The sequence below is a fragment of the Talpa occidentalis genome, unplaced genomic scaffold, assembly GCF_014898055.3.
Source record: "Talpa occidentalis isolate TD23 unplaced genomic scaffold, MPIMG_talOcc4v2.1 talOcc4.7, whole genome shotgun sequence".
Lineage (NCBI taxonomy): Eukaryota > Metazoa > Chordata > Mammalia > Eulipotyphla > Talpidae > Talpa > Talpa occidentalis.
The window spans coordinates 73,935,644-73,961,568 of NW_023605083.1; the positions used below are offsets into that span (position 1 = coordinate 73,935,644).

Sequence of the window (25,925 nt, forward strand, 5' to 3'; positions counted from 1 at the left end):
GAAAACTGATTATAGAACTGATGAATCCAGGAAAGGAAATGAGGGGCAAGGGTGAGGGCCAAGATGGGGAGGGAACACAATGGACTCTATATATTTTTGTTTTGGTGGTGGAAGATGTATGGTAATAACACTTGAAGAGGGTTGGGGTAGACCTATAATCCCAAAATACAAACCACTATGCAAACCAAAATAAACTCAATTTTAAGCAAAAAGAAAATAAATAAATAAATTTTATATGGAAAGGCAAAATAATTTAATTAGCTAAAATAATTTTGAAGAAGAAACAATATAAAGCTATCATCATCAAAATACTTTGGCATTGGTGAAGGAACAGACAAATTAATCAATGGAACAAAATAGAGTCCGGAAATAAATATACATAAATATAATCAATTGACTTTTGACAAGTGGTAAAGGCATCTCAATGGAGGGAAAAGTTTTTATTAAAAAAAAGAAAAAGGGGCCTCCCCGGTGGCGCAGTGGTTGAGCACTGGGTTGTGAAGCTGCTCTCAGCCTCTGCAGCACTGGTTTGATCCCTGGCCACTGGGAGAGGGTCCCACATGGCACACAGACCTTTCCTGCCGCCCGCTGCTCCCCTCAGCAGTGTACTTTGTCAGTCTGCCTGCTCTGTTCCCCGCTCTGGCTCTGGTGAATTCTTTCACCCTCCCGCGCTTCTGACTGTACCCAGTGCTTGTATAAATAAATAAATAAATCTTTAAAAAGAAAAAGACGTTGGAACACCATACATCAATATTTGCAAAATGGAATTTGATCGACACCCCATAAGGAGAAATTTGGCTAGTTCCTATGCATATGAAAATCTCAAACAAATTGTAATAATTACTTTCAGTTTAAAGCATAATGTGAAAATCAGAGGCTATATGGAATTTATAATAAAGAGTATTCTATATTTTCTTATTATTTATACATGGTGCTACACACACTTTATATGGTAACGTTAATAGTAAACTTATGTATGTATATACACGTAATGCATTTTTTCCCTCTATGAGCGAATTGTTAAACATGGCCACACCATAATTTCTTCCTCTTTTTTCTCACAGGAGCTTCCCCAAATAAATCTTACTCTCGTCTAATTTTGCCTTGCCCTTTGCTTCTTAGAGGACCTTAATTAACACATTTGGAGTGATGCATTTATTCTAGGGTCAGAATTTAGGAATGTGGAGTTTATGGCATATATTTCAGTTTTTATAGTAGCCATCTCATTATTTATTGCCAGATTGTGATGGATTAAGGGTGCCATCTATCCAAGTTCCTCATAAATCCTGTTTTATGAATACTTATATTGTTTGCTGGTACGTTTGGTCAATGACTTTCATCACAGTGTTATTTCCATTTATCTTTAGGGTCTCAGTAAATTGGTGAATAAAAGGACATATATGGATCTTTTCTTTTGTAGTAAGAAAAATCAATATGAGGAAGATAATGCTTAAAAATTAGTATACAGATCCAGATACAGTAGAGAAGCAAAAAAACAGCAGTAAAATGTTGAAGAGAACATTTTTCCTTAAGTTTAGAAAGACTAACCCTGCTTTTCAAATGTAGACCAAAATATGTTTGTGATTTGTTATTTCAGATTCATTAGATTTGTCAAGGAGCTAGAGATAATATCTAAGAATATAAATTCCCCTTGAGAAGTAGTCTGACCATATGTGTGAGATTCATTAACAAGATTCATAATGTCCTTATTGGGAAACAGTGAAGATCAACTGGGCACATAATTAGTTTTACTTCTTGTGTGGTAGGCACTCAATAAATGTGTCAGTTTGGATCCTTCCATAAATAAGTGTGGAGGACACATACACGAAAAAATAAATGAGGAGGGCCCTGGAATGTTAATGGAGGGACTTCAGACTTCACACTGTGTGGTACCTGTGAAAGGAGAGAGGGAAGGAAGAAATGATTGGGGAAGAAGAGCCCCACACCACAGTACAGTTCTGGGAAAACCTAAGACTGTACTGCTGTGGAGTCCCTGAGGAAAGGTCACCAACCAGGGGAGCCCTCTTAGGGGCAGGGAGGAGGAGGACTTTCCCAGAATGGTTACCCCTGCCACTCTCGGTCATTGATTGGAGCAGTCAGTTCAATGATAAATGTGGTGGCAGCTCAAAGGCAGTGGCTGATTCAAAAAGGTTGGGGCAGCTGTGCTCATCCTCATTGCCTGGAATCATGAAGGAGCTGAGTAAAGCACTTTTGTGGCTACCACATGCAGAGACGGATAGTAAAATAATAATCCCTGACATTACGGAATTTATCGTTTACTGAATTCACCTCCACCTTTCAGATCTCAGTACTCCAATTGTACTCTATGCACTTTAACTTTTTTAAAGGCAAAACAGACTTATTTGCAAATCAGGGAGTTTTACTACTGTACTTGCCCTGTCCCTAACTTTTCTCAAATTGCCTTAATTAGTTATTTGCAGTTTTTAATTTTTTCAGTTAATCCCATCTCCGTTGTGTTGCTTCTTCCTGGTCAGACTCAGCCGGAGTAAGGGGTTTTTCAGTTTGGAGGCCACCCACTTTGCCTTGTGATCACACCTCCAAGGTCTTTACCAGAGACTTCAGTTACCAGGGTAAATGGATTCTTTGCAGCTCTGCCACATTCTGGTCACTCAGTAACTTCAGGCCTGTGTTAACAAACACGCCCTTGGCAAACACCTGTTTTCCCTCAGCCCAGCTTTGGCAAGAGTGCTTTCTGCTTAACCGCACAGCATTATTGGCTTTGTTTTCCTATCAGCAAAGGCATTAGTGGAAAGTTTTAGAGCTTGTCTTTTAGTGTTCACTTAGAACATTTCTTCATTGCACAGCAGCTTGCATTTGCCTTTTTTTAACAAAGGGTAAGCAAAAAAAGGGTGTGAGTATTGTGTGTGTGTATGTTTGTTGGGGGTATGCACTTGTGTATAGTGTAGTTTGAGGAGGCAGAGTCCATGGAACAGTAAAAGGTCCATGTAAGTCTGTACTGCTCAGCAAGCGTATACTGGAGGACCATTATTCTGTTAGGACAGCATTTCAACCTGGTCAGATCAGTAGGATTTAAACAAACACTCTGATATTCTGGTTTTGGTTTGAAAAAATCTATATTCTTTTGAGGAGCCTGGTACATCTAGGATATATATGGATTTTTTTTTTTTTAGCAAAAAATATTAACAGCTAGCCTGGCTGGGTGGGTCTCGTTTTAGGACCATAGAACCCAGACAGCCCTGGAGGTTTGAGCTGGCCCATCTGCTCCAAAGGCAGAGCACATGTGAAGGCAGTTGCTGGCTCTTTATTTGAAAGCAAAGCTGACACAAGTGGCACATGTCTTTTCACATAAGTAAATGTTTCTTTCCCAGCAGATTCCTCCAGCTGGATTAACACTTGTCAGAGTGGGGGAGATCACATTATTCTTGCCTCCAGAATCTTAATGTTTCATCTTAGATGGGATCTTTCACACTTACACGTATCTGTGGATTGAACCCTTACATTTAGTATAACTTCATGTGCTGGGGACTTAACAACTGGGATGGGGAAGAGACTTTTTTCAGTTCATCAAGATATAAATGTCCTTTTTTATTTATGTGTGTGTGTGTGTGTGTGTGTGTGTGTATATATATATACTTACTTATATCTATAAGTCATTGATTCGCAATCAGAGCCAACTCTGCCCTCCAGGAGGTATTTGGCAATGTCAAGAGATATTTTTGGTTATCACATTGTGGGAGGGTAGTGCTCCTGGTCTCCCTTAATGTTTAGAGAGATGCTGTTAAGCATTTTGCAAAGAACAGAACAATCCCCACAGCTGATAATAATGTCATAAATGTCAACAATGTTGAAGTTGAAAAAACCCTGATGGGGGCAAGACTGACTGACTAGAAGTATTATCATGTTTTTTATTTTCTGCAATTTATGATTTGCCATCTTACAAACCTTGCTGGCCTGGGAAAGACTATCCTTCTTAGAGCTATTTTTTTCCTAGAGATGCTGAGGAGAATTTCAGCTAATACTGAGTCTGTGGCTCCAGCAACATCTTTATCTAACTCTCACACATGAATCCATATTTGCCTGCCCTAAATCATCCCAGGGTCAAGTACCAAACAACTAGAGATCAAATATATAGCCAATGCCCCCTGCAATTGATTCAAACTGGACAAATCTGAGCTGTCTCCTGCCTTGCTTTTCCCTTGGAAACCACAATAAAGGCTCTGGCTTGGACTTCCCCTCTATCTACTGCCACCTTATGAAATCCTAGTGCCACCCCTACCCACCCCCAGACCAAGGAATGTAATAAACTTCTTTCAACCTCTTGCTTCTTCTTGGGGCTGCAATGGTTTTAACATATCATATCCACTCTTAAGCATTCTTGAAAATAATTCAATCCCTCCATCTTTACATTTGGCATATTTTGGGGGAAAACCACTTAAAAAATATTAGTAGAGAAACAATCTACATACTTCCTCAAGGCACTCCTTCCCTGACGATCTTCCTCTAGTTCCCGGTAGCAAGTCTGCTTGCTAATTTCTTTTTCCCAGAAGCTTTTGAGCTCATGACAAGTTTCACAGCAGAAGACTTCCCGGCGAATATATTGATTATTCATCCCCTGCAAATTAAAAGAAAAAACAAATCCTAGAACCTCAAATAAAACCACTCTAAGATTGGAGTGATAACAGATGAGTGTGAATCCAGACATGGGCCATTTATACTTCTTGTGACTGGAGACAAACCAGTTACCATAAGTCTTTTTCCCCAACTGTAAATGCAGATAAAAATGATTATGTCAGCAAATAGTGAAAAATTTTGAAATGAGCAAATATAAAAAAGGTATCAGATGATCAAAGTCTACTTCTTTCATTGTCTTTGAGCAGTTTTTCAACTCTGTAAATTATAGAAGAATGCTGGCAATGCAAATGACTCTTGAAGCTAGACATTCAAATAAACTTTGTACAGTGGAATGCAATTGTAATCTCTGTGAATATCAAACAATTTTTCATCTACTTATAATTTCATGTCAGTATTTTTGTTTGCCTCTTTATGTGTGTGTTTTGAATTCTCCTTAGAAAAAACTGTAATACTAGTTTTCTCAGTTATAAGTTAAATAATATATCTCACATAGATCCCTTTTGTATTTGTATGAAAGTCATAGTTTTAACTTTCCTAACTTATAAAAAATTATACTTTAATTTAGATCACAGTGGGGTGTGTGTGCATAAAATGTGATGGTATATGCAAAATCTCTAAACACAATGGGTGACAGATAGATGAACAACAAATATATTCTTGCCTCTTTCCTCATAGAATAACAGCAACCATTAATTGAACACATACACATTTTATCATTTTATATACAGTGACATTTGATCTTCATTACAACCCCATGAAATAGGTGGCCATGCACTCATTATTCAAATGAGCAAACAGAGATAGGAATTGTCTATCATCTCATAACAAATATGGAAGAATGGAAACTTTACCTTGGTCAGTGCATCTTCCAAGTGGATGGTCTCTTTTCTACAGAACCTCATCACACAATAACTTAATTATATTTGTAAATGGTTATGTCCAGAGCAAGTTCTGGCTGTATGTCTGTGTCCCATGAAAGTACACATTTAATATTAAAAAACATCTACTTTTCACTTGAACATCACCCACCGTCCAGATCTTAGTGGCTGTGGTAGGCATATAAGTGCAAAGGACTGTGAAATAGGTCTCTTTATGACTTCTGCTGAGTGCCTGCTTAGAGAAGAGCTTTGCCCCTATCTGGTGATTGGAATAAAACTTAGACCTTCACTCCCTGGCCACAAAGTCTCAGTGATTCTGTGCAGGCTGGGTTTCCAGGGAAGAGCCTGAGGGCAAGGGGATAGAACAGGAGTTTAGAAAAGGATTAAAGTAATAAATTACATTATCTACATATTTATCTTATAGGAAAACTATTCTATGCTGTACAATTACAATATTTTATTATATAGGATAACAGAATATAGATGTATAATATAGAATGATTTATAATATACAATGTTTTATATTTTAGATCTATTATGTTAATAATAGACTCTGGCACCTGTATCAGAGAGGTGGAAAAATCTTTTCTTGGAAGGGAAAGTGTAGGGTATATGTAAATATCCTGCAGTGAGAAGAAATTTGGCTTTCTAGAGGTGCCCTCTGACTCCAAGAGTCAGGGAAACCTATCAGCATCAGCTTCAAGGGAATAAATAGATTTTATCTTATATGTTACGGGGGTTTTGTATCTCAGCTTCCTCATTTCCATATATACAGCAAAATGTGATTGTTCTTTAAACAAATGATAAATGAGCAGTTTTATCACCCTGCACCCATGTAGCAAAAACATTTTTTAATTAGACTTTTTATCCATTTGCAGTAAATTCTATTTACAAAAAGTCATTGCCAGTTTTGAACCAATCATAAATCTAATAGTAATTCTTAAATTTACTTCACTAATTAGCTTACACTTAAAGAGTACTAGAGCTACTGCTCAAATAAATATAACTTAATCAAATAATGTTTATTATACCTTGACTTTGTGTGAGGTTCATGCACTTAACCTCTATCTAATGAGGATCTAGATAATGGCATTTGTATAAACTAAAACAAAAGAAAATTCTATAGTTTATTCCCCAGTCCCAGGTTACTCTGTGAAGTAAAATCCAAAATTAACAGTTCATCCTGATCATCAGCTTTCTGAGAAGGCTCCATGGTTCTGTGACATATAATGAATGTATCCTTGGGATAAATTATCAGTCAATATGAAATATGATTTGTATTTGATTTAATCTTAAAGTTTCCTCAGTGAGATCAACACTGGTTTCTGGTCTTTTCACACTCTTTAACCTGAAAATCATGTGCCACTGACATGTAGAAATCAGAGATGGAAAAAAATCTATTGGCCTTTTCAAGTGGCTAACAAGGGACACCTGTATATTAAGTTGCGTGTCTCAATTCCCAGTCCCAGATGTGAGTTGTCCCCACTCCTGACTATACAAGCTCAACACACTGTACCTTAAAGATGAATTTTCAGGATTGGTATCTTGCTGGGATGCAAAGGAGTTAAGTCTCACAGCACCCACTGCTGACTCCTCAGCTCTGACTTGTGAAGACCACGGGCGCAGTCCTGAAATCTCATTGCTGTATCCTCTATATACCAAGTGGAGGAGTTACAGATATCCCTCAGCCTTTCAAGGTCATTTGTGCCAAATTAGTAGCAGAATCAGACAATATCTTTCCAGGGACATTGTAGCCTTCCCTCCTGGTGAGAGATGGTTCTAAACAAATCCCATCTCTCTAGGCTCCACCTGCCCCAGGGCACCAAGTTTCTGTTTTGGCAGGTCCCCTGAGGCTTTGACTTGGCCTGAACCAAGAGAGATGGTTTTGAACTTGTACTGAATTACCCATGTGCCCTGCTCCTCTGAGACTTGTGAAAAGCCACCCTATGCTCCTCAGTGTGCAAAAAGGTCTGGAATGGTGGGACAAAGAGTGGATCTTGGGTGTAACATTACAGGAAGACTTAGCGAGGCATCTTGTTCTTGGAGCCATTAATCCTCAAATCAAATCTGGTGATGACATTCATGGTCTGCTGAGTTCTCTCCCAGTTGGAGCAAGAATTGACCCCTTGTAAGTGTTTTCCAATAAAACACAGCCAAATGAGATAGACTTCCCATTTTAGAGTGGCTCTCATCCCATTTTGGAGGAGCACATTTTGTCCTTAGGAAAAACATTTAGAACACTCACTCATCTGATAATAAAAATAGCTATGGTTTTCATTAAATACTTCTACTATACTACTAATTGCATGTACATTATTTGGTCCACAGGGCTCTCAATTTATTTATTTACTTATTTAGCATTTATTTTATTATTGAGGTCCAGTGGGTTATCACTTTATTTATTTATTTCACTATTATTTTATTATTTAGATAATATTGGTTTGTAGCACTGTATGTGATTCAGGTGAATAGATTCACATCTCCTCAGATGTACATCACCATGTTGCACCCACAGGCACCCATATCCCGTCACCATTGGACTGCCTCCCCACTTTTTTTCCACCTCTACTTTCCCCCTCAATTAGCTTCATATCTGTAGTAATATTTCTAGGCTTTCTTTTGGTTAATTTTCTCAGTTTCTTTGTTTTGTTTCTCTATAGTCTACATATGAGTGAAGTCAACTACTATTTGTCTTTCTTCCTCTGACTTATTTCACTTAGCATAATACCTTTCAATTCCATTTATTTTCTTGCAATATCTTCTTAATCCAAACAACTGTCATTGAACTCTTAGGTAGTTTCTATATCTTGGCTATTGTAAATATCCCCACAATGAAAACAGGAGTGCATGTGTTTTCATTGTGTTTTTGCATTCTTCAGTTAAATGCCTGGAAAGGAATTGCTGAATCATATGGTAGATCTGTTTTTTAACATTTGAGCAATCTCCATAACCATTTTCCCTAGGGTTGGAAAGTAGACATTCCCAACAACAGAGTGCAAAGATTTCTTTTTCTCTAAAACCTCCCCACAATTTGTTTTTTCTTGTTTTGCTTTTCTTCTTGATATGGTCCATTCTCATAGGTGTGAGCTGGTATCTCATTGTGGTTTTGCTTTGCATCTTCCTAATAATAAGGGATATTGAACATTTTTTCATGTGCCTGATGGTCATTTGGATGTCTTCTTTGGAGAAATGTTTATTTAGCTCTCTGCCATTTTTTTACTGGGTTCTTTTATTTTTATTATAGTGTATGATTTCTTTGTAGATCTTATATATTAGCTCCTGGTCAGATTATGATATGCAATTTCTCCCATTCTGTGGGAGAAATTCATTTTAATGATAGTTTCTTTCACTGTGTAGTAGCTTTCTATTTGATGTAGTAATATTTATTTGTACTTTTCTTTTTTCTTCCTGTTGGCATCCCCAAAGACATCACTCAAGCCAATATTGTGGAATGTTTTGCCTATGTTTTCCTCCATGTATTTTAGAGATTCTGGTCATATATCCAAATCTTAAATCCATTATGACTTGATTTTTGTTTTGGTGTGCTAGTGTGTGTGTTCTAGTTTCATTTTTCTGCATATGGCTGACCAGTTTCCCCACACCATCTGTTGAAAAGACTTTGTTTCTCCATTGTATATTCTTGACTCCTTTGTCATAAATTAGCTATCCATATAAATGTGAGATTGTTAATAAAACAGAACTTTCTGTTTTATTCCACTGGCCCCTGTGTCTGTTTTTATTGCAGTATCATACTGGTTTGATTATTGTGGTCTTATATGTAATTTGAAGACTGAGAATGTAATAGCTCCATTCCCTATCTTTTTGACAAAATTGTTTTATCTATATAGGGTCTTTGTTGTTCCATATAAATTTCTATAATGTTTCTTCTGTTTCCTTGAAAAACTGTTGGAATTTTTTATAGAGTTTATATTAAATCTGTAAATTGCTTTGGATAAGATGGACATTTTGACTATTCTAATTTTTCCAGTTCATGGAGGCGACCCTCAAAAACAATGAGTGAAATAAAATGGCTGTTTTAAGCCACTAAGTTTGAGGATAATTTGTTAGATAACAAAAATAGCCAGAACAAAATGATTTCAGATTTATCTTTACTTCTAACTATTCATACTGCTTAGAAGCTAAGAAGGTTCTGGTCACTTTCAAGAAAAGAGAATCTTTTCTGACACACTTGACTTGTGCTCTCGAATACACTGATGATCCTAGATATTGCTAACACCTAATGGCCCTGACAAGCAGTCACATTACCTAATCAGAGGAAATTATTGAAATTCTTCTAAGAGAGATTGCTATATACACTTTGATCAACTACAGGAGGGAATGAGATGCAAGTAGGACAGTGTGACATTAAAGTCCATGTTCAAGTAGTAATAAGTAGTTGGTAAGCTTCTTTCTAAGGTAGAGGTTCTATTCACTGTAGCTTAGCACCTAGCTGAGTAGAGATGAAAGTTTACAAAAAGAACTGAATCATACACCAAGTAGAGGAAATTGGGCCTTACCTGGAAAAAATGGAAAAGAGAACACCTTCTTTACTGAGTAATGAAAATAAGAAATTTGAAGAACAGAGTTATTTAACAATGCTTTTTGGTTTTTGTTGTTGTTTGCTGTTTATTTTTTTTAAATGAAGTACCATTGTTTTATATCTTCGATAATTTTTTAAGAATAGGATTTCTCCCCTCAGGTGTGATCACCAGAACCCTCCCATCACCAAAAGCACACATAGTCCTCCCCCACAGTTCATTGTTCTCCCCCTGCATTCTTACTTCTCCCTCTTTCCCTCCCCTTTCCCTTCTGGATGCCTCAGAGGTATGGTCAGATTTTTTTTTAAAGGTTTATTTATTTAGGCATACAAGAGCTGGGGTGCAGGCCAGAGATGTGGGCGGTGAGAGGATTCACAAGAGACAGAGTGGGAAGAGAACAGGCAGACTGGCTGAAATAAACTGCTGAGGGGAGCAGCGGGTGAGACAGAAGAGGTCTGCCTCGCCATGTGGGTTACTTCCTGGCAGGCCAGAGATCAAACTCATACTGCAGAGGTTGCGGATTTCTTCACAGTACAGTGCTTTAACCCCTTGCGCCACCACAGAGGCCCCCATAAGTACAGTCAGCTTTCAAGGATTGGTTTTAAAGTTTTCCAAATATTGTTCAAAAATTGATTTTGATCAATGAATCTTATATAAATATGATAGCATAATGATTATGGTTCTTTTAAGGTGTTGGTATTATGATTTAATTTCTATGAAGTTAATGAAATCATATGAATGAATCGTATGAGTGAATACATCTAATCCTCCAAAAGGAATTCAAGTTGTAAGAATCAAGAAGATAAGTAACCCTGTCTCTCTGCTGCTTGGAATCATGTCATTTTAAAATCATATGCTATCAATTCTTAAAAAGATGAAATTTTGGCATTTGTGACAACCTAGAAAGAACTAAAGAGTTATACTGAGTGATATAATCAGGGAAATGCTAATCAAAACTACAATGAGATACCATCTTACACCAGTGAGAATGGCACATATTAAAAAAAAAATATAGCAACAACAAATGTTGGTGAGGTAGTGGAGGAAAAGGAACTCTCCTGCACTGCTGGTGGGAGTGCAAACTGGTCTAACCACTATGGAGAGCTGTGTGGAGATTCCTCAACCTGCTAAAGATGAGCTTCCATATGATGCAGCAATTCCACTCCTATGTATTTACCCAAAGGACACAGAAACATTAATTCCAAAGGGCACCTGCACCCCTATGTTTATAGCAGCACTATTTACAATAGCTAAGCTATGGAAACAACCCAAATGCCCAAAATAGATGACTGGATCAAGAAGATGTGGTAATATACACCATGGAATATTACTCAGCAATCGAAAAAGATAAACACATGCAATTTGCAGCAACATGGATGGAGCTAGAAGGGACCATGGTCAGCAAAATAAGTCAGAAAGAAAAAGAAAAATACCAGATGGTCTCACTCATAGCAGGAATTTAGAAAACCTAAATAAGGGACCAGGAAAAAGTCTAATCAATACAAAGTAAAAATCAAAATCAACAAGCAACTATAAACCAGAGACACACTATGGGGTGGGGGGGAGAGGTGGGGAGAGGAAGGACTAGAGTCAAAATAAGGAGGGGTGCAATTGTATGGGGAATATAATCATAATGAAAATGCATGCATTGTGCAAAGATGACAAATGATGTAAGAATTATATAAAATAAAATATTTAAAAAAATAAAAGTTTGATAAAATTCAATTAAAAAAAAAGTTATACTAAGTGAAATAAGCCAGAAAATGAAAGACAAATACCAGATGATTTCACTTGAATGTGGATGTTTTGGTGGTGGGTGTAGTGTTGTAACTGACATATGAAGAGGTATGAATCTATACCCAAAATTCTATACAATTTTGTAAATCATTGTTCCCTCAATAAAATAATACAAAAAGATAAAATCACATGCCCTCTGTAAAATTTCTGGAAAAGGAAATATATAATTTTTATTTAATAAAGTAATGGTAGTTTCTCTCAAATTTTGTACAATTATGGTACATTATTTCCTACTTCTCAGAAATTTTACTTTTTATTTCAAATGATTACAAAGAAATATAACACTTTTTCAACACATCATCATGATAACTATTTCTTATTATTCCTTTTAGTAAATGACTGACTTTGAACAAATACTTCTTCACTTGGCCTGCTGCCAGTTATTGGCACACCTACCTTATATGTTCATTCCAAGTACATCCAATTGCACTAAGTTGTAATGACTCTTCACCATTAAGTTCATTTTTTACTTTTTACTGAACATAAGATAGCTAATTTTCCTGTATACTTGAATCTCTAAAGAGTTTTTGATTGATTCCTTATTTTCTATTACATTAATATTTTAGTTAAGTTTATAACTGTAAAGTGATTTATACTCTTGTTTTATAACATTCTCTCAAAAAGATGAAAAGTCAGATCATCCTCTAAAGAAAAAGAAATTGATTTTGATTGACATCAGGTTTTTCCAACAACATTGTTGGAGTCAAGAATACAAAGGAACAACATGTTTAAAGAATTGAGAAAAAAAGTAAATTTTAAGTCTTGAATTATATGCAGCCAAAGTCTTAACTATGAAAGGCAGCAGATATTATCTGAAAAGAAGGCATCAAATGTTCTATTTCATACTTCTGATTATATTACTAGAGAAAATACTTCTATAAGAAGAAAAATGAACCTAGGAGCATGTTATTGTGTTTGTGGAAACAAGGACTGATGATTTTTTTTTTATATCCTAAAAAAATACACAAAAATGTAGCATCATTAAGCCAGAAGTAAAGATTCAGAAAATATTCTCTTTGATAAAGGTTGTCGTGATGGGGAAAGCAAAAACAGGAGGCAGCAGGTGGAGAGAATACTTCCTTGATTTTCTGAGATTATGTTAATATTGACACATATTAGAAATCAAGGAATAAGTTAATATGATTATCAATATAATCATTACAATATTAAAAATGTCTAAATTTCAAGCATAAGAATGTTTGATTTATAAAGTGTGAGACAAAAAAGGGAGGAAGGAACAATAAAGTATGTTAATAAAATACAAAATAAGATCGCTAAAATGAATCATAACAGAATAATAATAAATCAAGGTAAAGATTGTCAGATAAAATTTTTAAATGTCAAAAAATAACCATCAAACAAAACATATAGAAAATAAAGTAATGAAAAATATTGAGGGCAATACTAACACAAAGAAGACCTAAAGTTAAAATTTTGATAAAAGATTGAATTCAAAGTTAGAATATCACATAAGCAAAACAACTCTAGGCAATAGAAACAATAGCAGAAGCAAAAGATATGCACATTTATGACAACATTGTCAAATAAAAACAATTACCTTTTTGCCACTAAAGCACTATAAGAACCTCACCAACAAGTAGGGGATACACATTGTTTTTCAGCTCACCTGCAACATTAAGACAAATTTGCCATGTGAATCCATGCATTCCTTATGCTAAGAGACTATAGAATGGTGTCATAGGGAATTTCATATAGGACTCAAACTTTCCTTCTTTATGATCCAGGATGACTAGAGGCTCTACAGATATGGTGAAGACGAAACGGGGAGGGAAGGAACCCTCAGAAAAAGGAGATTATATATAGAACACATTAGGGATATTCGAAGAAGTTGCTCAACACCTGATTTACTCCCAACATTTTGACCCTTATTCTTGTCAGAGGAGTCAATGAAACCAGCATGGGATTGAAAGTATACCAATCTTTTTGGAGCTCTGATGTGCACTGATCAGATTTGAGCTTGCATCAGTTCCAAACAGGCTCCCAGTGTTAAGTGTTGAAGCCCAACCTCAGTGTAGGTCAGGCTGGACACACTGGTGTAGTTTCAGTTTTGAAACAAGCAGAGAGATTGAGCAGCTGGAGTTGGATAACCCTACCCCTTCACTGATACTAATGATTAGTTTTGAAACCCAACCATATCATAGGTCAGGTTGGACACATAGGTGCAGTTTGACTGGCACCAATCAAATAGTTAGGAATATAAATGAACCAATCTGATTGGAGCTCCCATGGGTATCAATCAACTAAAAAGGACCAATTGGTTTTGAAAAGCAGACAAACTGAAGCATATATATGGAGCTGAAGCAGGCTCCAGTCAGCTTTGAGAGAGCCACTAAGATTCATCCAGATTCTCTCCTGGGAAGACCTTCATGGAGCTGTAAAACACTGGTCCCTGTTCTCCAGCACTGCTTCTTGCCAGACCTGACTTCTGCCTCTGCCTTCAGTATTACCTGATGAATGATACCATCAGCCCTGTGCTAGGTATCACTAAAAGAACTGTTTGCTGTTGGCATGATGCCCAGCAGCTCTAACAGCTATAACACTGGTCCTTGCCTTTGACCTCTTTGGCACCCACTGCTGGTGGTATTACCTTTGGTGCTAACCAGCCTAATGTCCAGTGTTGCCCAGCCTGCTGAACCATTGTTGCTAAGTGTTGTGTTGCCAGAAATAAAGTAACACATATATGGACAACAAATCTTTGACAAATGAGCAATGAATATGCAATGGAACAAGGACAGGTTGTTCAATAAATGGTGCTGGGAAAACTGGACCACCACATGCAAAAGAATGAAACTAGACTACTACCTCATACCATGCACAAAAACCAACTCAAATGGGTAGAAGAATTGAACATAAGACCTGAAACCATAAAATATATTGAAGAAAATATAAGCAAAATACTATATGACATACATCTCAGTAACATCTTTAAAGACTCATGCCCCAAAGCAAAGAAAGTGAAGGAAAAGATAAACAGCTGGGATTACATCCAATTAAAAAGCTTCTGTTCAGCAAAAGAGACATTAACCAAAACAAAGAGATACCCTACTGTTTGGGAGAAAATGTTGCACTCCATACAACTGATATAGGGACGGATCACAAAGATCTACAAAGAATTCATATGACTCAACATAAACAAGGTAAACAATCCAGTAAAAAAATGGGCAGAAGAGCTAAAAAGACCTTTCTCCAAAGAGGAAAGGCAAATGGCCAACAGACATATGAAAAAATGTTCAACATCCCTTACAATCGGGGAAATGCAAATCAAAAGCACAATGAGATACCACCTTACACCAGTGAGAATGGTACTATTAAAAAAACTAGCAACAGCAAATATTGGCGAGGGTGTGGAGGAAAATAAAGCTCTCTTACTCTGCTGGTAGGAATGCAAAATGGTCCAACCACTATGGAGCTGTGTGGAGGTTCCTCAAACTACTGAAAATGGAGCTTCCATATGATCCAGCAAATCCACTCTTAGGAATCTACCCAAAGTACACAAAAAAACATTAATTCACAAGGAAACCGTGTTTATTGCAGAACTATTTACAATAAGTAAGATATGAAAACAACCCAAATGCCCAAAAATAGATGACTGGATGGAGAAGATGTGGCATATATACACAGTGGAGCACTATTGAGCAATCAAAACAGATAAATGCATAACATTTGCAGTAACTTGGATGAAACTGGAGGGGTTGTGCTCAGTGAAACAAGTCAAAAGGGAAAAAGAAAAATAACAGATGGTTTCACTTACAGGAAGAATATAGGGGAGCCAAATAAGGGATCAGGAAAAAAATAATAATAAATAAAAAACCCAAAATTAACAGTCATCTATAAATCAGAGACATTCTGCAGGGGAGGGAAAGTAGGAAGGGTCAAAACAGGGAGGGAAGAGCATAAGGGACTGTGGTGATGGTTCACGGGTGATTGGTGGTGGGAATTTTACAGGTACTACATCTGAGAGGAGAAAGCAACTTTGTACAAAAATGAACAATGATGTAAAATATTTACAAATAAATAAATACCTTTTTAATTAAAAAAATGTGTGGTGGGCCTCCCCTGGTGATGCAGCGGTTGAGCGCTGGACTGCGAAGCTGCCCGCAGCCTCTGCAGCGCCGGTTAGATCCTGGGCCGCAGGCAAGGGCCCCACATGGTGAGACAGACCTCTCCTGTCGTGCCCACTGCTCCCCTCAGCAGTGTATTTCGTCAGTCTGTCTGTTATGTTCCCTGCTCTGGCTCTGGTGAATTCTCTCACCCTCCTGCACTTCTGACTGTACCCAGTGCTTGTATAAATAAATAAATAAATCTTAAAAAAAGAAAAAAGAAAAAAAGAAAAAAATGTGTGGTGCCACCCTTGGAGAGATCGTCACAGAGACCTTAGTGACCTTTGACCTTTGATAACTTTAACCTTCAAAATCTTCACGTATGATCTCTGCTTCAAACCACACCCTATTTCACTGCCTGTGGCTCTGCCTCTCTTTCCTCTCTTCCCGTTTATAAATAAACCCTGTTGTTGAACCCTGAATCTGAATAGTGTCTTGCAATTGCAGTTGTAAGTGCATCACCAACTGTGAAAACTTTGCCTCCCTACCTTGCACCATTTCAGTCTCACCCTCCACCATAAAAACTTAGGTGTTGGTAACTTAATTCACCTTAACTCATTCCTGGATTCTGGATGTAGCACATGTGTACATGTCTAAATATTTGTGTCACCCCAAAATCCCTATGTTGAAATCCTAAGCCCTAGAGATGATAGGTAGTAGGGCCATTGGGAGGTGCTTAGGTCTTGAAGACAGAACCCTCATAAGTGAGACTATAGAGAGATTTCAGATAGATCCCTAGCCCCTTTCTATGATGTGAGGACAGAGTTAGAAGGAGCCAGGTATGAAGCAAGAAGAGGGGTCTCCCTAGAAGGCAACCGTGCTGGTGCATTGATCTTGGACTTTCCAATGTCCAGAACCATGAAAAAGAAGAAAGAAAAATTCTGTTTTTATCTTGCTAATATAAGAATTTTGTTAGAGCAATTGGGTCAAGGCAGCATATGAAGGAAAATGGTGGGTTTTGGGATTTGAAAATAGTGGATGAATTTGTTTGTGTATGTACAGTATGTCCCAAAAGTCTTTGTAGAGTTTAAAGCTCTACTAACTCCAGAAAATATAAATGCCACACTCTCAGAAAAATACCATTTGAAGATTACTTATAAAACTTTCATTTAGATTTATTATTTTTGAATAATAAATTATTTGTTTTGCATGAAAGTACCTCTGATTAAAAATGGGAAAAAATAAACTATTACAAGGTCATAAAACTAAGTAAGTGTGAAAGAAATTGAAGTACTGCACCCGGGTTAATAGGAGACAAAAACATTTTGTGGGGAATTTGGAGCTGAGGACAGAGGAGTAAAAATTCCTTGGAAATAGCCCAAATTCCAAGGTCAACTTCAGATTTTCAAGGGTTTTGAAATTGGTGGACCTCAAATTGTTAGGGGGAAGTGATGTCCTGAGTGGACCCCACCCCCACTCCAGACTAAAGCCATCAAGACTCTGGAAAGACAAATCCCATCACCACCAAGGGAGGGTGGCTGGGACCTGAGGGTGGAGTTGGGCAGCCAGGTTGGATATAAAAAACCAAACACGTGGGCCTTGGGCTCTCTCTGGCTCGCGATCGCTCGCCTCCTGGCTTCACCGCTCCTGGCTGGCGGCCAGCTCTCAGAGCGCCATTTTGGGATTCCTGATCGGCGGATCGGGTAGGACTCATTTAAAACTTTGTCTCCCACTTTTCTCCCAGAGCTGTACATTTCCTCATTTCCCCTTCCCTTGTAAATAAACCTTTTATTAACCTTTCACGTGTGCCTGCAGTAGAGCATTGATAAGTCCTTTTAAGCGCGCGGGTGAGGACCCACAGTCAGGCACCCCGTTTTGTATCGGGGTTTCTCTACAACAAAATCATGACCTCTTAGGAACAAAGGAAGCTGGGTTCCTGGTGGAATGAATAAAACATTGACTAAGGTCTCTCTGGCCAGATGAAAGTACAGTTGAAAAGGATTTAGATTCTCAAGAATGGGGATTTAGATACTCAAGGGATTTAGAATCTCAAGAGAAGATCTCAAGATCATCTGGACTGGATGGTGGGGGAAGAGCTATGGTTTCTACCTGCTCCTAGCTCCCCCTCCCCCATCCTTAGGAACCTTTTGTGACAAAGCCACAGCTCTGTGATGCAGCCTGGGATTCTTTCCCCAAGAGAACTCCCAGGGCTCAGTTGCCTGAGGGAAGCAGTGTGATTCCAAAGATGGAGAATTATCTCTTTCCTCTGAAAAGTAGTAGTGCTACCTGGCTGAGTTCCAGCCTTACTTCTTGGGTGATTGATACCATCTTTGCCTTCCTGTGTGGACTGGGGCTTTTTCTCCTGTTACTCCCCTGCCTCCAGGGGTCTCCATCCTTACCACCATCTAGGAAACATAGAAACATCAGGGAGGTAAGTAATCTTTTGCTCAGCCCATTAGAGATTATGTCTTTTTTTCTTAGTTCCAGTTTTCCAAATCACCTAGAGTGACTCTTTAGATGAAACAAGTTAGGTCAGGCATGGTTTAGAGTGGGCACTAATATTTCTATCTGAAGATCTCAGAATGGGTATCCAGGTATAGCAGGGGGCTCCAGGGTAAAGTACCAAACTCAGTGATTAGTATTGTAGTGCCAGGTGATGGAGTTGGCATCTCTGCAGGAGGGAGGTTCTTGAGCATTGGCTTACCAGTTGCCTTCCCCTTTCCATGACCAGTCTTTCCTCTGTGTTGGCACCTATCTAAGGACAGTGCTGAGCCCCTGAGGGTCTCAGAGCAGGGACTAGAGTAGAATTCAGCTCTCAGGAAGGAGGGTGCTGACATAGCTCAGAAAAGTCTATAAGTCTCAGGATATTTATTGAGTAAAAGAAGAGTGAGGGAATAAACTCAGTGGATCTCATATAAAAATCCTTTTTAAACTTACATAATGTTCTTTTTTTTAAAAAAGATTTATTTATTTATGCGTACAAGAACTGGGGTACAGGCCAGAGGTGTGAGGGATGTGAGGATTCACCAGAGACAGAGTGGGGAACAGAACAGGCAGACTGACTGAAATGCACTGCTGAGGGGGGCAGCAGGTGAGTCAGGAGAGGACTGCTGCACCATGTGGGGATCGAACTCGTGCTACAGTGGCTGCGGAGAGTTTCATAATGCTATGTCTTAACCCCTTGCGCAACGAGGGAGGCCCCAAAACTTACATAATGTTCTGATGCAACATTACTTCAAAAATAACACAAATTTTAATAAAAATGGTAAGAGAAGGAAAAACACAAAGCTGCATCAGATAAATATAGGAAGTCATATATTCGTGAACACTGAAAGCTTACAATTTGTCTGGAGGAGAGTAAGAATTAGGTCACTGACCTTCATTTCTTCTACTTTCTCAGCATCAAAGGGGGAGAAACAGGAGTTGGAAGAAAAGTCAAACTGTGGAAGGTGAGCCGTCATAGTGCCCTGCACTCCCCAGGTGTTAATATCCATCTCTCCTGTCCCTGAAGCTGCAGTTCCATGGTCTCTGAGAGTGTCAGTGGCACAGCCCATTCCTCAGGAAACAGCTTTTGGAAGACTCCCAGGAAGGAGACAGAACCTGGATAGCTCCCAGTTTCCATTCTTGAAAGGAAGTCACAGGAGGCCTGTAAATGGCTTGTTGCCAGCCAGGGTTTGTAGGCTGGTGTAGACCCATAGTCGAGTCTGGACTGGGAGATGGGACCTAAATTTGGGGCCAACCAGGAATGAGTTGTTTAACCTCACTCGAATTCCTCTAGTGGGTGATCCTTGCCTTTCTCCCCCACAGGGCACTCATGAGGCCTCAGGGTGGAAATGACTTTGTCCATGACAAAGTGCCCCCACCATAAGCCTGGTTATGACTTGTCAGGGATCATGTGGTCTTGGACCCTGATGCTTGGGCTCCAGATTTGAATCCCCCAAAGGGGGGAATATTGCATTCAGAATCCTGCCAGGCCCCTAAACCCCTACCTTCAACACAAGCTACTGATGACACAAGCTACTGATTTCCAGCTTGTAGAGAGTGCCTGAAAGAACTGGAAGTGGCTCGCTACCTGATTTCACTTCTGCAAAGGTAAAAAAAGTTTCCCCTTTTCCGTCTTGTGTCTTCCTTCCTGTCAGAGCCCATGGTGTGAGCCCAAGGATGCTGGCAGGGGCTGACCTGGGAGGGTGAGCCATGGGGTCAGGGTCTGGCTAGAGCCCTGGGGTGATGACTAGCAGGAATATTGAGAAGAAAGCATGGAGCCAGTAAAGGGACCCTAGACCATTGCCGGTTCCTATTCCTGCCTGACCTGCCCAGCCCTCCTGGCACCTTCTGCCCCTGGTTGCAGGTGTGCCTCTTATCTTCTGCAGCCAACTGGGGAAGTGCCACGACAAGGGAGGCTTTCATCAGCTTTTATGTCAAGACCAACCAGATGAGATGTGCAAAGCAGCACCTGCTGGATCCTGCTGGCCATGCATGGAATGTGCGGATAATGTTGTCCCTTCAATGTCCCTGTCAACTTCCCCAGCTCTTCCAAATGAGCACCCTCTACCTCTGGCCTCCACCTCCCCACAGGGCCCAATGACCTCTTTACACTCTATTAGTTCACAGCCATCCATGAATGTCTCTGAGCCACTAGAGCCTTTCTTTCCCCTGGAATGCCTTTCCCCTCACCTGCCAGACCCCCTGGAGTCAGGGGCCAGTCCTTCATCTCCCCCAGTTTCCTCTGCTTCACCACCACTAGACTTCACTCTGACTCTTCCGCAGTGTGACTCATTGGCAGTCAAACTGCACACCTTCCCACAGAGCTCATCTCCACACATCCCTTGGCCAGTTTCTTCCACCCCAGTCATTTCAGGTATTGGCCACTCAAGTTGTCCTGTATCAGCCCTGACCTGGTGGCAGAAAGCCACCCAAGCCTTATGCATATCAACATCATCACATGGTGAGTCCCAGGAAGAGCACCTTTCTTGCCACCCACCAGGGGCCTTGTTCTGTGGAGACTCTACAAACAGACAGACAGAGACTGGCAGCCTCTCTTTGGTCAGTTCCAATGACCAGGAGCTGGAAATACAAGCCACAAAGAGAGTAGAGATCAAGGTTTGGAAAGAAAAAGAAGATGGATCATATTCAAAACAAATGAATCCAGAATATCACCTGAATTCTTTGGGTAACATATTTAAATCACTGGGTGCTAACCAAAACACCAGAACTCACCAGCCCATCTGGAGTACAGAAGGCAAAACAGAACAGCTGCCTGGCGCTCAGAAACTCTCATATACCAAAGTCTTAGGAGACCATCTACAGCAGAAATACAACCAACTTTTTTGGGGTCTCCCCTCTCTGCACAGTGAATCCCTGGTGGCTACTGCCTGGTTCTCTGAGAGTTCTTCAGCCCTTCAGTCTCCCTCTTTCTTATTCAATGGAATTACAAATGCCTGTCCAGTTCAAATTCAGGCTAAAATATCTCCACTGCTTTCCCAATCCCAGCCCTTGTCTCATCTGGAGTTCCAATCTCAACACTTAATGCCAACCATACCACCATTCCAGCCTCTATCTCAGTCTCAGGTGCAGATCAAGGTCCCTCTTCAATCTTCTTTCCCAACCCGAACACCTTCACCCCAGATCAAGGATTGCAAAATGTCTTGCCCTGCAGCCCAAAATGAGCCACAATCTCCCATCCCAACTGAGATTCAACGTCTGAAATGGTCCTTATTGCAGAAGCAACTAGAATGTGGGTGGACTTTATCTTCTGTAGTCCAAAGTTCTCAGGAAATCTTTAGTGTTTTTAGTTCCAACCTTCCTGAGGACAACTGGGTAGTCTCCATTCTTCCTGAGAATTTCCCAATCAGTCCTGAACTCCGGAAGCAACTAGAGCAACACCTCCAAAAATGGCTTATCCAACACCGTTGGGAGTTGCCCCAAAGAATCCAAGAGTCTCTGGAACTAAAACAGCTTCAGTCTGAATTACCAAATATAAATCAGTATAAATTACCAAATACAAAAGGAAAGCATGTAAGGTCACAGACCTCTCTATTTACAGGTGAAAGCAGCAAGGGCACACAGAAGGTGGGGTTCCAGCTAAGCATGGGCCAGGGTCTGGGACATGTTCTGGGAAAGGTCTCTAAAGATAGCTCCACAGGCTCAGAAATTTCCTTTGTAAAGGACTTGGGGGTGAACTTTGAAGAGTCAGACCATGACTTGAGACCCTCAAGTAGTGAGTCAGGAAGTGATGAATATGTCCTAAAAAGATATTTGGGCAGTAAGTCGGGGAGGATCAGAGAGGATTTTATACAGCAATCCTGGGTTGCTGTCACTCATGTTTTCCCCAGGTTTAAAAAATACAAGGAAAAAAGAAATCTAAAAGTATTAAAGGGTTGGGAACCCTGTGTGAACACCTCCCGTAGGATTCCCTTCCTCCATCCCTGCACTCGAGAGGTACTAGAATCACATATTATAAGGTTTTGGGTCAAACACAGGTGGGGCTTACCTCTCAAGGTCCTTAAGCCCATAAATTGCTTTAAATTGAAAAAAAAAGCTCAATCCTTGCCCCCTCTGCAATTTGACTCTCCCCCTCCGGCCACCTGTGTACCTGGGGCCCACACAAGAGTCAAGTTTGCCATGTCCCAGGAAGAATTTCCGCAGGCCCATTTGGGAGAAAAGGTAACAAAAGAATCAGGTCTCACTCTGGAGAGGCCTCTCCTTGCTCCCTCACCTGTGTGTGTCCTGGGAGCGATCTCATCTGGGGGCAATCATGAGCCCTCAGAACCACTTCTGAATGGACAGGAGGGCAATCTGTCTTCCCATTCCTTCACATCTGACAACAAGGTTGGAAATTGTCAGAGTGGGGCTATGAAATGGCCCAACTCAAGAGAGGAGATTTGGGACTGGGATTCACAAAACCCCTGCAATAGGGTAAAAATGGCAGAGATGAACTCAGGACTCCAATCTTTAAGGGCCCAAGAAACCAGGGGGGTGTTAGAAGTTGAGGAGTCTCCTGTTCTACAACAACAGTCTAGTGACATCTTAGGATCCGGTGTGCTGACAAAATTCCCAACCAGAAATGTGCAGAAGAGTAATTTAGTGTCCCCTATGACCACTGCAAACCATCTACTTCCTAGAATGTATGTTTCCCAAGATTCAGGAGAATCATGCCTTAACATAGAAGTTCCACGTGCGCTTATGCTCAGAGCAAAGACAAAATCAGAGGAACAATATATAGATTGTCCTACACATGTGTTCCCTACTGAAGACACTTTGGTTCCTTGGGTGCCTCATTGCCATCTCCAGAGAATGCCTTGTGGAGACATAATAGCTTCCCCTATAATACATGGTTTCATAGCAGACCAAAGGAGCAGCTCACAGCATCAGGAGTTCAGGATCTTGAGACTTCAAGACTCATGGAATGGTGAGAGCACGGCGGCTGACCCTACTTATGGGAGAGAGGACTGTCACAGGCCTGACAATGGAGCATGTGAAGGGTATGAAGAATTCCAGACCTCTCCGGTTGGAAGTTGGAGTCTCCCTACCCAGTTCAGAAGAATAGTAAACTTTATTGGGAGCAAATGCCTCCAGAAAAAAGTTACTTCAGAAAGCTTCTTCAGAAAGGGGATGAGGCTCTTTGTTCAGCGGATTTTCTCCAATAAGAAAGGCAAAGGTCAGGGTCGTCTACAAAGATGTGAACCTACGTTATCTACTGTCCAGAGAAAAGTGTCAGGCAAAAGCAAATCTATGATGGACGGTGAGACTGCTGAGGCTCGGGCAATCATGACAGCTGTTGGACAGATTTTAGAAGAGAAAATGGCACTTCACCAGGAGCTTCAAGCCATAAAGTTAAATGAACACAAACAGGAACTCCAACACTCAGCATGTGGGGCTTACTGCTCTTACAGGTCTTCCTTCCACTCAGAGAAAAGGAAAAGGAGTTGCACAACCTGCAGTCACCAAGTCATTCTCCCAAACCAGAATTGTTCTACCAGGGAAAAGCACGTCAAACCCCGACAGTCCTTGAAAAGTGTAAGATTCAATGATGATGGTGACCTGAGGAATATCCCATCAACACCCCCCAAGAAGACTGTGTCTCCCATCAGTGCCTGCCAGCACGGGCCAAGGATTCCATTTGCTCCAGGATGCTATCACCACTGCCCAAGACACTGTCCTTTCCAGGGGGGTGTCTTTCCTGGTCAGCCATAAAATGCTCCTCTAGCCCTTCCTAACAGGAAAACATGTCTCCAAGGAAAAAGTCAGTCCACGTAGAGAAAACCTTCTTGTTAGCACATCCAAGATGTTTAATGTTCCCCTAGATATGTTTTTTTCTCATAAAAGCATAATGTAGTAGCTTCTGCCTGTGTTACTTTTGGGGTGTACTTTGACTTCTTGAAAGGATGGACCACAGAGGGTGATTGACATGGAGTTGAGGGCTAGCTCCTTATTCCAAATCCTTTCATTGAAATTACGTTTGTCATTATATAAACAACAAAAATTACTATAAAACATGAGAAAACCTATGAAGATCTCACCCTAGAATCTATTTCAATCCATCTTTGCCCTGTCTTCACTACTCCTTAAACTTTACCCCACGGTATAGGATAGGTTCACAGAGACATAAGAGAAATGGATATTCCCACTCAGGCTCCAGAGCCTAGTGATTTCCAATGTCACAAAATGGAGCAAAGTGTGGAGGTGGGTGATGAAGGGCTTTCAGTTTAGGAGTGAAATCTTAACCTCTAGATCTGTAGGTGGGAGATAGATGACACCTGCCTTTAGGTGCCCCTTTTGTCCCTCATACAGGATTTTTTTTAAAACCCCATAGACTCCTCTCAGCTTATCCTAATGGCATGTAGTGTCCTTACTTCTAGCTTTCAAGTGCTCTAGAGCAGCCGCGAGGATGGCATGTCCCACTCTTTGTGTCCACAGGTGGAGGAGATTTAGGGAAGCTGTTTACCCCTACCCCAAAGAAATGAATGCTCCTATTCATGGGTGACCATCCTTCCCCTCTATGTTAAACCCAGAGAAGGAGCTCTGGTGATTAGAACAGAAATGTGACTGAATTTAGAAATTATCTGATGGTTGGAAGTTGTGAACTGAGGATGGGATGGAGATGAAGAACTGAAACAGTTGGATCCAAGGAAAGAGGCAAAGTGGCATAAGAGTAGCCATGAATAGTGCAGCAAAACAAGGAGCCCCCTGATGTCCCACTGCCATCTACAGGCTGAGAGGGGAGAAGATAGACACCCAATTGCTCACTGTGACTTGGGTCTTCTCTCTGCCCCAGCTCCCAGACCACAGATTTATAGGAGCTACTTTTTGGGTCAAACTGGGTTGTAGTAAAGCAAATCTGGGAAGGTTAATCTCTTAACCATGTATTTAATAAGCTTGAATATTATTGCCTCTTGAATTCTAGAAAGGTTGATTTAACAGCAAGTGTAAATGAACTAGTGAACTCAGGACTTAACTCTCAGTCTGGTGACCTTGACAAACATATGGCCCAAAGGAGAAGTCCATGGGAAAGGCCCAAGGGAGAGGTTGGGGGGGAGTGTATAAAAAGTCCAAGGGACAGGCTTGCAGTCATACAGTAAATCTCACTGTATCCAGAGCCTATCCCACCTATCCCAAAGATACCCTCCCTATAACATCACACAGATGTCTTACCCAGAGACATCAAGACAGACTTCACGTGGCCTCTCAGAGACCTCTCACAAAAACTTCAAAGACTTCATCTGGTGACACTGCACAAGTCACACACTGGAACCTGACACAGATTCTCTACAGAGAGCTCACATTCATGCTTTAGGATCCTAAGGAGCCACCCCTTGATAGATCTACTTGGTCCACGGGCAGCAAGAAGATCACATCAGTTGTACACCCTTGACAATCTTAAGATACACAGGAATTTGTGTTCATTTCTAATGCCATTGACATTGAACAAAACAATCTGTTCACAGACTTGCAGATTTGCAATATTAATTCATTGCCAGGTTTTTATTACCTTGAGAATCACAAATTTTAAAGACAACTAAAATACTGTCAGTGGAAAA

General features: G+C 40.2%; 2 protein-coding genes across 4 annotated transcripts in view; one reads left to right on the top strand and one right to left on the bottom strand.

The window, feature by feature from the left end:
- Window positions 1-25,925, bottom strand: part of FAM240B (family with sequence similarity 240 member B) — a 132,261-nt gene that overhangs the window by 6,244 nt on the left and 100,092 nt on the right. For 2 of the 3 annotated variants that reach the window (XM_054689123.1, XM_054689122.1), the window contains exon 2: window positions 4,449-4,594. In XM_054689123.1, coding sequence (XP_054545098.1) covers window positions 4,449-4,591 — 143 coding nt within the window. In that variant the 5' untranslated portion in view covers window positions 4,592-4,594. Of the gene's footprint in view, window positions 1-4,448; window positions 4,595-7,008; window positions 7,097-25,925 lie in introns of those variants that run through there. The other variant, XM_037494375.2, reaches the window with a different exon arrangement.
- On the top strand, window positions 18,085-24,397 carry LOC119232530 (spermatogenesis-associated protein 31A3-like). Its single transcript, XM_037494582.2, has 4 exons — window positions 18,085-18,319; window positions 19,289-19,337; window positions 19,920-19,980; window positions 20,259-24,397. Exons 1-4 carry the CDS (start codon window positions 18,134-18,136, stop codon window positions 24,079-24,081), a joined length of 4,119 nt encoding a protein of 1,372 aa, XP_037350479.1. The 5' UTR covers window positions 18,085-18,133; the 3' UTR covers window positions 24,082-24,397.